Genomic DNA, 14,419 nt, shown 5'->3' with positions numbered 1-14,419 from the left:
GGTCAGATCAAAATTCCAAATAGTGCATTGTCGCACATATGCTCATAGAACCATGTATGTAAGTTTAATTGTTCTAGTCTAATAGTGTAGGAGGAGATAGTGGTAGGACGGAAGGACGGACGGCGGAGCGATAACCACATAATCCCCACGCTTCTCGAAAAGCGTGGGATAAAAATCACCACACAACCACGACCTCTACCACTTTCACCACAACGACTACCATATCCACCCCAGTATCTCTAACACGCACGCAAACACAACTTTCATACCAACAAAACTACTACTTATATCATCGCTTCCTTAACAACCAACATCACCACAAACGACAGACCCACCTACTCCACAACTTCCATTACTTCACCACGACACTTCAAACAGCTTGTCTTTTAATTCCTCGTCAGGAAGCGGAAGCATAGACCGGGACGAATTACTGAACGCCCTAAAGGCGTGCATGGAAGAAAGCTCGCTATCACTCTCAGCTGAAAACTTAGAAGATCTTACGGACGCACTATTTGACGCCGCGGACGAAGATAAGTCCGGTACGATCACGTTCGAGGAGCTCCGAAACGAGATTGAGAAACATCCGGGCGTTATAGAGAACCTTACATTCAGGTGGGTACCTTTAAGAATGCTTCTTGGCTTAAGTCGGCTAATAAACACCAGTTTTTTATTTCATGATATTAAACATGAATATAAACCGACGTGCATTAAGTCGATAAAACATACAACGAGCGAAATAAACAATGTTCTATTTAATAAACATCTACCAATGAGTATTGCATTGAATTTTGCTTTGAATAAAATTAGAGATACATTGTTACTGTCCTGCATTTTGAAAAGAAACAGGTGGCTTCTAACATATCACATTTTTGACATGTTTTTTGTTTAATGAATATGATTGTTTTTTACCAAAAGTATGAAATTGTAGTTGATTGCGAGAAATGTGTTGATCTTATAAAAAATATAAACACACACACACACATGAATACAACTGCTTTTTTTCACTCGCGTCCTGAATTAATGATTCAAACCAGTGACATTATGTCAACGGGCAAGCGCGTGCAGTGCAGCGATTTGTTTTGCAGACAGGCAAAAAATTAATAGAAACGCTAAATTGGGTCAATTACTTTTTATACGCACAAAATTCAAATGTATCCATGCAATGCATGCATAAATTAAAATTTAAGACAAAATACACGAGGTTGTATTAACATTTTAACGAGTAAAATATTCTACATGTCTTAACTGCGTTTGGCCTTTTACCACAAGTGAAAGGCCAAAATGGAGTCTGCTATGTTCTTGCAGTAGCAACATAAAAGCTGGTAAATTAACGTTTACACGACAAGTAGAGTATCCTTCTACACAATCACTTTTATGTCGGCTAAATTGTTCGATGAGAGCGCTTGAAATAAATAAAGTACGATTACACACTAATATTCCCTCCGATATATATCTTTATACATGATTCAGTGTTTTGCTCTGAATAGTAAAACACTTTTATGGATTAAAAGGTATACTCATTTTGAGATACATTCCGAGAAGGAAACCCAGACTTAAGGCATGTATCAGTCCCATATTAGCTTTAGCACTCCGCGCAGGAAACTCACGGAGGACCATTTCCGTATTTATGGAAAAAAAACTGATTAGGAAGTTTTGCTCATGAATATCCAGTCTAGCTGAAAAGATAAGTCCCTAATTAGCATGTGTGGACTAAACAGGCTAATATTGGGGACTAGAATCCCATGCATTAAGCCGTTTTTACCAGAAACGACTCATTTAAATGTTTTTGACATGTCTTAAAGCGTCTTTACCCTTCAGTGTCGCACAATGGCTCGACCACTGACAAGAAGAACGATGGAAAAGTCGCCATCGGTACTTCACAATTGACTACTGCAAGAACAACCTCCCGTAAAGTGATCTACTTTTTGTGTATGGATTCTCAACGCGGTCCTCTTCGCCCGTGGCGATGTACCAGTATCGGGAATATACCGTCTGGCTTATGGTAAATACTAGTATACTGTATCGAATAATTCATTCCTTTAATGCCGTGCATTTAACTATAAAAGCTACAGAAAACACATGAGTGAGGCAAATATTGAATATTGGAACGGTCGAGATAACTTAATTTCGTTTTACACTTAAAGCTTTCAGCATGAAGGCCTCATAAGTAGATTGTCAGATCTGTTAAGGAAAACTACAAGCCTTACAAACTATCAAGCAATCCTGATGGATGTATTTTCATCGTTTATTTTGTTGAGCATTACCTAAACATTCTTTATGTTTGTTTAATATATGCTTTGTGTGTAAATCGTCAGCATTTTATGCTCGCTATGAGACATTATTCAACACAATCTATTCGTTCAGTTCTATATCATCTATGAGAAGAAAACATTTCACACAAATCTTATCACTCCACGGGACAGACGAAACGCAATAAACAAACGTAAAACCATTAGCTTTTAACGTTCAATTGTGTCTATATTGTAGTTTGCGAGAGGTGGGTGGCTTATGCCTGAACTTCAATTGTGCCTGGGTACTCGTACTGATGCTGCGCAAGTGTATCACCTTTCTGCGCATGACAAACTATGTCACGTGCTTCCGTTCGACCAGCATATTTTGTTTCATAGGATGACGGGCTTCGCAATAGCGTTCTTTGCAGTGGAACACACGTTTGCACATATTGGCAATGCTGGTATAATTTCTTTAAACATGCCTTTGTGTCGTCTTTATTGTATTGTTTTCTATTCTTTTTTTCCAATTTTGAAAAGGCTGCTAAAACATCATCATTTATCATACCCAATTTAGTTTCTTTAAGCTTTTTCAAGAACGTTCTTGAGCTTCTCATGGTTATATCTAAAAAGACACAAAATGAAGGGATAAATAGAAAAGCAGATAGTCGAGTTGAACGTTTTGAAGACTACGGTTTTTATCACAGTAGATAATCCAGGAAATGGGATGCAAGAATTGCTCGTTTTTACAGCCATCATTTGTTGGGAAGTTAGCACCTAATTGCCTATAAAACACATTCTCTAAAACTATACAGCAGAATCCAATAGGCTGACCTCCGTTCGTAAAACATTACTAACTCAACTTTGGGCTATGTTTTTTGCAACCGGTCAATTGCAAAAACACCGCGCGTTTCGTATACTTCAGTGGCCATCACGGTGATAACGCTGCTTGCTAATGAAACCCAAGCTTGGGAGGTGCTGTTCACCACAGTTCTCGGCCATGGGTTGGTCGAGGGCTCTGCCTATATTACTGGATGATCCTGATGATCATCTTGATAGTCATCGTCATATGTTCTCTTCCGTTCGTAAGACGCAGCGGTCATTTTGAGGTAAGACATTGAAACCAATACTTGTCTCGTTGGAAACCAATTGTTTGGGTCCTCTCAGCGATGAAATCTTTCTTATATTTACGCCCTAAATCTTTAATCGGATATTATGGAAAAAAAATCAACGAATGTACCCATCTTTACAAACCTACGAAAGCTCATGACGCCTTAATACACGGAATACACTTATGTTCCCGGTTATTCGGGAATGAGTGTTAAACACCAATGTGTCCATCTAGATCATTTCTTTTATGATGGGTTTTACAAAAAGGATCTTTTCACAAATATTTCGGCTGTTTCTTATTATGCTTTAAAAATAAGGGAATACAATCAGCATCGTTGAAACCATGTACAATGTGAACACCGTATTTGTTTAGGGACTTTAGGTGGATGCTTGATGTGATATAACTATATTATATTTGACTAGAAAGATTACTGCTGCTTTAAGTGTTATAACTATATTTGTATTATATTTGTATTTTACTATTCTAGTAACTCACACAAAAGTATTGAATTGTTGTAGGTATTTTACTGGACGCACATGCTGTACGTCCCCTTCTGGATCTTACTAATTATACACTGCGATATATTCTGGATGTTCATTGTTGGACCCGGGGTAATCTTTCTTTGGAAGAAAGTTTCAAGATCAAAACTGATAAAAATGGTGCGTTATGGAGATACATACATCGAAGGTGTGAACTTACTGCCCTCCGGGGTAAGTATTCGCCCTTTTTTCTTTTAAACATTCATGAAGCAAAAGTTGTTTTACAAATTTAACGATAATTATCGTGAAAAATGAAATTTACAAGCAATATCTGGCCGAAAATCATCCCCATTCTTATCATCAGAATAATAATAGTATTAATCATCATCATCATCAGTATTATCATCATCATCATCATCATCATAATCATCATCATCATCATTATCATCATCATCATCATCATCATCATCATCATCATCATCATCATCATCATCATCACATCATCATCATCATCATCATTATCATCATCATCATCATCATCATCATCATCATCATCATCATCATCATCATCATTATCATCATCATAATCACCACTATAATTAATAACATAATCATTATCCTTATTAGAATCATCCCTATCATAATCACCATCGCCATTCCCCTCATCACCATTATCATCATAACCACTATCGTCTATTTGACTTCAAAATTATCATTTCAGCTAGCATCATTGTAGTGACTTTATTCAAATCAACTTTATCATCGTTACCATCAATCACAGCAGTAGCATAATCTTCAGCACTAAATAATGCGTTTATTGCGTCTCAGGTCACTCATCTTGTTATCTCACGACCAACCAACTTCCGGTATCGACCAGGTGACTATGTCTTCATACAAATACCGGAAATAGCAAAGTTCGAGTGGCACCCTTTCACCATCAGCTCGGCACCTGAAATGGAAGGTAACAGAACCTTACAATCTAACTAAAACACACAGACTTTAAACAGAAAAAAACAAACAACAGAATCCCTTGTTGCGTAGATTTTAAGACCAGTTTTATCTTTAAAGGGAATGCCTTTTATTGCGTTATAATCTGAATTTCGATAATATTATTTTTTTAAGTATATTTTATTTGTTCTGTGTATATTCCGGGCGGAGTGTGAAGTTTGGCGCTCCTAAAACCCGGTTAAAACTATCAACGCTATTCGGTGACCGCAGTTTTACTCATGTTTGTTTGTCTGTTATGTACATGTGACTGTAGTAAACTTTTGTTTAGTTAAAACACATTTATTTACGAACAAACATGTTATACATTTGCATAGAATATACAGTTACAAATAAGTCACGTTGTTAAAACAAAAAGGATTAGAACGAAAGATCGAGACCTTATAAAGTTCTTCTCCTTTTGTTTCTTTGGGAACCAGTACTGAGTATGTCTGAATTTAGTTAAGTTTTGAAAGCTCGACGATGTGTACGATATATAAGAGCCTTCGGTGAATCTGCATATTTAATTATTTATTTATCCTTAACAACGGTCATTTTTGAGGGCTAATTTGGATATTTTTATATCACAATTGATTACTTGTTGATTAGTCTTGGTGTACCTGCAGGTCACATATGGTTGCACGTTCGATCAGCAGGACATTGGACACGGAAGCTGTATGAATACTTCGACAAGTACGACGTAAATACCGCACAAAACGCAGATCAAAAACACCGTCAAACGCAGGCGTAATACTTATTTATATTTGTTTTCGCCATTGTATGACACATGACGATGGGTGTTATTAGAGACAATGAAATAAATACAATGTAATTAATACCATACGTACTTTATTCAAGTACTACTGTTCAAATAGCGATAGTTACATGTTACAATAAATTAAGTAGCAATTAGTTTTTAGAACTCCTATGTATACTTGGCTTTATATTGCTCACTAGTTAATACTTTGTCATTACTAAGTATTTCCCGACATACCATTTCATTCTTTAATGAAAAGTATCCCCCCATCATGAATGGATTTTTGAAAATAAACCCCATCTGATAAAGGTTAGTGTGTTCCTACATGTTAATAAAGACCTAAGACGTACACTATTGTGACGAATTTTGTTTCTTGTAATGACGTTTTTTATGTTAGCATGTAACTTTGAGCCTTTTAATTGTTTTATTTCAACAGAAAACGCGATTTTTAGCCTAGCTAAATATATTCGTCTGTTTTGAACATTAATCTAGCATTATTTTTATGTTCTAAGAATAAGCCATATAAAATAATTAATAACGTAAACAATTGAATCATGCTGAAAGTTTTACTTAAATTGTTTCCGAAACAATTTAACAAAATTAATTATCTGAAATTATTTGTTGCAGGAGGAACATCGAACAAGTTTGTAAAAATTGAACAGGTGAGTTCAACCCTGCACATGTTAAATTATTATTAATCAGTTGTAATAGCCAAATAACCAATTCGTCAATCTCTAAGCAATACAGCCTAAGCCCTTTTAACAGCTAAGCCCTACCTGATAACGTAGTGGTAAGCGACCTTTTTGGTCTTGACAATTCGAGTTGTATGTCAACAAAATCGGATATGTCAAGTAAATTGAGTGGTGATTGTTCGTGTTCTTGTGTTATCCATACAGCTGTTGTTCCATGGTTCCATTGTCAAATTTTGTCAAATGGTCGAGTTAAACGTTAATCAATTTCTCTTGCATGACAGTGATAGTCGATTGTGGCATGCGTCCAATTACAGTGCAACGGCACCTTTTATAATGCAGCAAAGCAGATGTCGCAAGATAGATATACTATACCAGCAATGTTTAGTATTGCCTTTAACGTAATATTAGTATAATGCTATAAATTATGGCTCCATTAAAAACTCGTGACATAATGTTCATCTATATCTGTGTAAGTCGGTATTATATGTTTTGTACTGTACGGCTTATAATTCAAAGACCATTCAGTTGTCAGAAAAATTGTCGTAATTGCTCGTTTGCGTCTTAGATCAGTTGAACTGTCGTTACAAACACCTTTTCTTTATTCTTCGATGCTAAAACCTTTTAAATATTGTCTATCGATTCAAACAAGTTATGTACAGCTATTTTATGTGGTAATTTTTTTATAACATTATTGTATTACTCAGATATTTTGTTAGCGTCTGGAAACATTCAACGTGTTTTCAACTGAGACATTTGAATTATTGCGAATATCGTATTTGTCAAAATGTATATTCATAGAAATTACTCACTTGCAGGCATATTCTCGCCAAAATGAGGTGAGAAAATCGAGAGTGTCCCGAAAGTCAAGCAACACACCGTCCAAAGAAACGCATAAAGACGTCAATATCAAGGTTGGTAAAAACCACATGTTAGGAAATCGTGGTGTGTTTGAAAATTAACACCGATTCGAGGTGATTTAACGCAGGAATTAAGAATAAATAACGAGGGCATTTCATCAAAGGTATGTATAAGAACAACCAGGAAAATCATAATTTCCATACCAAGACACACTTTGTATGAATATAATGTATTTTAATGTAAGGGAACATAAATTTCGATTTGGAGCTTTTGTTATCATACCTACATAGGGTACGATTTGTGAAAGCAGTTCAGTTTTTATAAGTGCGTTGTATTAAATCGGCCAAACTACAACAATTTTGATTAATTTTTCGCATGCATGATGCAATTAACCTCGATGAAGTTCAATGAGAACGAATCACAAATACTGGAGTTAAATGTACTTCGGCTGAAATACAACGATAATTATATGCAAACATTGTTGTAATTAATACATGATCTGACGAATGTCTTTGCGATTGAAATAAAAAACCATATTTAATTATGCTGTAACCAGTTAGTTACTAGCCATTGCATTCATTTGTTAACATGGAGATACCCCCACCCGCCCCCCAAAAAACGTTAGACAGTATTTGCTTTCGAATGTTGCATTAATTCCATCAGACACGAGTATAATACCTTTCTGATATCACGTTGTAAATTATTTTTAAAGAACCTTACACTTAATTAGAAACTGAAACAATGTCTGCTATCAGAATTTTTCTTTATCTTCCAGTGTTTTATTGACGGCCCGTACGGTACGGGAACAAGAGAAGTATTTGACACAGAACACGCCGTGTTGATTGGTGCAGGTATTGGTGTCACACCTATGGCCTCGATTCTGCAAAGTGTCTGGTACAGGTACGTACTTCACCGAAACATTTGAATTTATTTATTTAATTTGAAAAACAACTGAAAAGCTGAAATAGTGTTTGAATGCTTAAAATATAAACCTTTTTGTTTTGATTTTTTGTCATTTTGTTTTTTTAGAGTGTTTTTAAACAACGTTTAAACATTGAACCATAGCTTTTGTGATTGTGTTTAATAATTATTGACTAAATGAGCATTATAATGAATGACAATTAAACGTAACATGTTTTTGTATTTAATAGTCGTTTGAATTCATGCAAATGCTTCTTGGCAATAAATAATTTTTCAAGTGGTTCTAGCATTTGTAATAAATTGTTTGCAATATATTTCTGTGGAATACAGCTTACAAACATTTTAAGGCGGTTGTAGATTTTCATTTTTTTAAGTAGTATGGTTTTTTTTCTTTACAAGGTTTAACCAAATGTGGTTGATAAACATTCACGGTAAGTTTCGATATGTAAATACGTTGTGCGTGTATGTTTTAACAAGATTTTCAATGGTTCGTGTATAATATGTGTATTGTAACACTTTTTATACATTCTTGTTATATTTTAGAACTAGCATGTGATACATTTGTTTGTAAACATGTCGTAGATGTACAATGTTATTGAATGCTATAGGCTCGCATGCTTTTATGTTTATTTGTGTAAAGATGGTGTAAGTACGGAATCCGGATAGTGTCATCTATAATCTCGCCCTTCTTTCATCAAGGGTGACACACGAAACACGAAGCGATACACGATATTTTGCGCGATATTCGCGGCGACACGCGATATTTGTACTGTTCAAATATCGCTGTAATAATATCGCCTGTCGCCTGTTGCGGTTTCAAAAGATTAAAATGCGAAAGTCGCCCTTTTATATGCGATATCTCTCACTTTGAACATGACCGTCGCACTTATCGAACGCGATCGTCGCCCTTTATGAACGCGACCGTCGCCCTTTTATAGGCGATATCTCGCATATAAAATGGCATTCTAGATTTTTGATTACGCGGCAGTCGCGGCGACGCACGATATTTTGCGCGACAGTCGCGGCGACGCACGATATTTTGCGCGACAATCTCGGCGACGCACGATATGTTGCGCGACGCACGATATATTTAACACGATATATCGCCTTTTGGATTACCTACACAAGGGCGATGAATCGTGTTAGATATATCGTGCGTCGCCGCGATTGTCGTGCAAGATATCGTGCGCCGCCGCGACTGTCGCGCAAAATATCGTGCGTCGCCGCGACTGTCGCGCAAAATATCGTGTATCGCTTCGTGTGTCGCCCTTAATAAAAGAAGGGCGAGATTAAAGATGGCACTATCTGGATTCCGTACGTAAGTGATCCACTTTCAAAATCAAATTAATTTACACAAATCAGACCTTCATAAAATCCATACTAAAACAGAATTGTACGCATATTGTCTTTAAAAACCTTGCTCACTGCGTTGCATGTACGGCGAAAAATGCATTCATGATCTATATAAGAAGGAAATTATCATTACGTATAACGACTCAAAATTAAAATAAAAGTATCTACGTCGTATGCTCGATGAAAATGGATAAAGCATCTCATTTACCTTAAAACAATAGTAAGTAAAGGATGGTATGACTTAAGTTTACCTTAATAACCATTTATAGCTCGCTAGCATTAATCTGACACTGAACTTAATGCGTGAAAATATTTATTATTATCATTATTATTATTATTATTATTATTATTATTATTATTATTATTATAATTATTTCGGTGGTACTTTCCGGTGGTTTAAAGAGAAATATAAGTAAATTAAAACTGATAATTTCACTGTTTCAAACAATGAAATTAACCGTTTCACTGTTTACTGTGAAATGACGTCATTTTCGGACGAGATGACGTCATTATCCCAGCGAAATTCTTTAGTTTGACTGTTAAACAATGTATATAAAAGGTGAAAAAAGCTTAAAATAAAAAGAAAATTTGTTGGATTCGGTGAAATATCGTTTTTAATTCACTCGTGATCAGAGAAAATATATATTTCTATGATCACTCGTGATTTAAAATCGATAATCCACCGAATTCAACAAATAATTTATTTATTTATTTATTTATTGTTTGAAAGCATCACAGATACCTAGTAAAAACATTTCTAGACAACTAACTGAGTGGTATCATGTCTTTCCCGTGACAAACAACGACGCGATCAGCGCATATCGATCATGAATATATTACACAATTAAAGCGTTTAATGCAAATGTGTATTCAAGCATCACTTTGATATCGGCGATCTATGTAAGCTGCGGTACAGTTATATTGCTATAAATGTGGACTCTTGATTCATATTAGATTCAGCGAAAAAAGACAGACGTGTCCGAACTGCGACCACGTGTGGTACCCGATAGACGAGGAGGAGATGGACATGAACTTGAAAAAGGTAAACTTTATAGAATTCGATTTGCTAGGAACTAATTTACAATACAGATGCTAAAACAAACGGTAATGACATTTTGATTGTTCCTCCGAAAAATGGAATGTTCTTACTTTCCTAAACGAGACGTGTTTCTAGCAGTAGCCCTTATATAATGTAAACCGATGATAAACTCTTTGGCTTTAGATTGATGATAGGTCTATGAAAACAAATTGGATTGCTGTAGACCAAAATGGTGCGAGTATAACGTGACCTTTTTTCCAAACATTTCAACCGTACGCAGCATTTGATTTGAGACGGTCGTCTCATATCGATAAACCAAAATCGAAAGATTATTTTGCCCTTTTTGTGTAAAACGACTTTTTGTTTCAGTTGGACTTTGTATGGATAAACAGAGATCAGAAAAGCTTCGAGTGGTTCCTCACACTGCTGAACAAGCTAGAGATGGAGCAGAGCGATCATTGCGGGCCCCTGGAAAAGTGCATCCAGATGCACATGTACATGACCGCAGCACAGAAGAAAACCGACATGAAAGGCATCGGATTACAGGTAACAAGAGGATATTAGTTGCTTCCGGTATATACTGAATTTTATTTTACGATTGTTCAAAGATATCACGCATAGTGTGATATATATTATATGATCCAAAGTGTATTTAAATCTACCAAAACCGTATGTGAACATTTAAAAGGGATGGGGTGTTTAGGTTTGCGCTAGTGATAACGTTATGAAGTTAAAAGGACGTCTTTTCACAGCTTTAGCTGTTTTCACAGCTTTAGCAATATAAGAAAGGTTTCCGTCTCCAGATGATTGTTTTACAAATATGTTCAATACTAGCGAAACAAATGAAAAATTGTTCGTATTCCAAAGTAGACGAGGTATACTGGAGTCGCATTTGTATGTCTTTTCTTTCCTTTCATATGTCCATAGACACAAGCTTTTCAACGAACGACACTCAAACCCCTATGCATCGTTCCTTGCTTGGTTCTGCACGTAAACAAATTGTAAACGTTGAATATGATATATAATGCCCATTTTGATTTTAATATTTATACAACCTCATTATTACAACTTGCTACATTTCATGATATATGGCATTCGGGTGGGGGGACGGGGATGTAACTACTGTGGACATCAAACTGCAAACCTGGTAATATCATATTAACTGTGTTTGTAGATTGCGTTGGATCTAATGTACGAGAAAAACAAGAGAGATCTGATCACGGGTCTTCGAACGAAAACAGAGCCAGGTCGGCCTAACTGGAATAAAGTAAGACATGTGTTTTAATTATTATGATACATTATCATTATCATTATTATTATTATTATTATTATTATTATTATTATTATTATTATAAATATCACATAAATTCATACCTATTAAAGCAAGTTATATGTTGAGAAATCAGTAAGGTATTGATTCTTTGTAGCTAAGGATTGTAAAAAGACATTACCATCCCCAAGTGTGCATTTTTATAATGTTCCATATTCAAATATAAAATTCGAATAATGTATTCGTATTCATGATTTTACATTAACGATAGTAAACCTAACGTATAAATCCAGACATCAGAGTACATATCCATGAATAATTGTTACACAATTTGAATTGTTAAATTTAAGTAGCTGTGTTTGTTTTTTATAAGCAAGTCTTTTAGAAACGATTTAATTTTGATTAGACGCAGAAAACAACAAGATTACGAACAATATGGGGAAGGGTTTCAAAATAATGATGGCGTAGTCGAAAGACAACGAGGTCCCCTGATAGGACCGAAACAACTTCTCTGATAAACATGTTCACTAATTGTTCAATATTTGCTTTATTTCAAAGATATTCAAAGCCATCAAGAACGAAAACAAAGGTAAGGTCAAAGTTTTCTTCTGTGGAGCGCCAGCACTTGGGAAAACAGTCAAAGAAGCCGCCGCGAAATTTGGTTTTGCATTCTCTAAGGAAAATTTCTAAAACTTGATAATCAAATTACTTCATGTGTTCATGTTTAATCAAATTTTGCGCTCAAACACTGTGTGATTTTTAGACTGCAAGTTTTATTTTCAACTGCATGACGTTTATATCATTAAATACGTGACAATCACTTTGAAATGTGAACAACACCAACATACCCTATTGTTAACCGGCGAACACTAAATTAAGAAAACTTGCAACAAAGTCTGATGTATCTGCATAAGAAGTTCGTAATGCAGATCGTCGTATGCACTTGATTCGAAGTCGATGTGTTTATTGACCTGGGTACAACAAGGTGAATTTGAACGCGAAGGGCCATACTAGCCGTTTGTGTGAAACGTCAATTATATTATTTATTATTTTGTATCATTTATTTAATAATTTTTATGTGTTTTTTACTTTGTTTTATTTGCTATGTTCATTGTAACCGTGGCATTTTAGCACTTTTTAATTACATGTGTACGTCCTTTACTTACTATTTTGTGTGAGCATGCTGTTATATTTCAATGTATTTACTGTTCTTACGTTAGTTTGTACTAAATGAACTTATATTTGGACAATAAAACATCCATTTGCTAATGCAATATTTGAACATTAATTATTTGTTGTTTACTAGCAATTATTTATTGTTAATTGTAACACCACTTATTGTATTTGTTATTAAAACGTTTCTAAAATGCCTGCTCATACTGGTTTTGATTGTTGTCGGCATCTCCCTAGTATATTATATTTATCAATGCACCGTTTGTCTCATGGAAATAAGTTCGTTATCAAATGCACTACGTAGTAATGTCTGCAGACAAAGAACAAAATAGATCGGTACTAAAATGGAAAATACATAAGCAGAAAAAAAGTTTTGAAACTTTTAGCTAACCGTAGCTAGTTACTTGAAAATATTGTCGATTTATATTTGTATAATAACGAAATTATTGAACCGTTCTAAATCCCATATATTTTAATATGTAAGAACAAGAGAAATCGGTATGTTAAGCCTTGGTAGAGTAAAATTATTTTATTTCATTCTAAACTGGCACTAGTTCTGGTAAAAAGAACTGTTAAACTGCGATAACCAGAGCATTGCTTTCTACTTCACTTCACATAATCATGAAGACCAGTAAGTAGTATGCGCACTAGTTTTACAAATGATGCAGCATGTGTTGATTTGGGGGAAGCCGGTGTTTCCCTAAATACTTTCACATGCTAGCGAAAAAATGAAACTCAAAAATATTACCAGGAAAACTTTAATATTTACATCCGCTATTCTTTTTATAGCATTGAAACGCTCGATACATAGCATTCAAAATATATTACCTGGTTAACCCGAAATTTATTTTTTGTTACTGCCCCTTGCATAAATCAAAAATTAGTACCTGCAATGGCATTTAACTAACTGTCACTAAATTTACTTAATTTACAATATTGTATGTTAACTTCCAAACACAAATAGGTATGAGACAATTGAAATCTAAATCACATCGCTATGGTTAATTCTAGGCTTATCATATATAAGAAATACAAATGCATACACGTATCATTTCAGACTCACATAATCAAGTGATTTTACGGCAATTTATTTTTGTACAGTTTCAACATTTTATGTTATTACAACAGCTTTTTTTACAAACATGAACAAAATAAAGTAAAAATGGCAACAGGGATAAATGATCATATTTAAATATTGAATACATTCGGTTTATAACTGTGTTTAACCAATATAAATACAACAGAAGAGCAATTCACATTTAAATTAAATTAAATAAGGATGAAATCAATGATCGCAGTAAAGTAGTTTATTGGCATGTATTCAATTTTGCCTTTTACTATCGCAATTGACAAATTTGTTTTTGGTTCCCTCCAAAATGTAAACGCAGAACATGCATAAACAGATCAACTCGACCGTAAAATCGCCCACTTCAATCCGTAGCAACAAAGTCAAATATAGCGGTATTAGTGCAAGAACAAAATGTTAAGAAAAGCACTAGTTAATAAACATTTCAATATTGCAGTAAGAAATCTAACATGTTTAGAGCACCTGTC

The 14,419-nt window shown here is 34.8% G+C and overlaps 1 protein-coding gene across 1 annotated transcript in view; it reads left to right on the top strand.

Moving 5' to 3' along the window:
- Window positions 1-13,014, top strand: part of LOC127865527 (NADPH oxidase 5-like) — an 18,861-nt gene extending 5,847 nt beyond the window's left edge. Inside the window, 15 exon segments of the mRNA XM_052405372.1 lie at window positions 402-612; window positions 2,488-2,579; window positions 2,582-2,692; window positions 3,154-3,261; window positions 3,264-3,337; window positions 3,858-4,049; window positions 4,647-4,779; window positions 5,429-5,536; window positions 6,187-6,221; window positions 7,067-7,162; window positions 7,885-8,009; window positions 10,338-10,425; window positions 10,792-10,968; window positions 11,597-11,689; window positions 12,251-13,014. Coding sequence (XP_052261332.1) covers window positions 402-612; window positions 2,488-2,579; window positions 2,582-2,692; window positions 3,154-3,261; window positions 3,264-3,337; window positions 3,858-4,049; window positions 4,647-4,779; window positions 5,429-5,536; window positions 6,187-6,221; window positions 7,067-7,162; window positions 7,885-8,009; window positions 10,338-10,425; window positions 10,792-10,968; window positions 11,597-11,689; window positions 12,251-12,382 — 1,775 coding nt within the window. The 3' untranslated portion in view covers window positions 12,383-13,014.
- The last annotated feature ends 1,405 nt before the right edge of the window (window positions 13,015-14,419 follow it).

The sequence above is a fragment of the Dreissena polymorpha genome, chromosome 2 (genome assembly GCF_020536995.1).
Source record: "Dreissena polymorpha isolate Duluth1 chromosome 2, UMN_Dpol_1.0, whole genome shotgun sequence".
Taxonomy (NCBI): domain Eukaryota; kingdom Metazoa; phylum Mollusca; class Bivalvia; order Myida; family Dreissenidae; genus Dreissena; species Dreissena polymorpha.
Note: the sequence above shows the minus strand (reverse complement) of the source record. Positions and strands in the feature narration are given on the sequence as shown.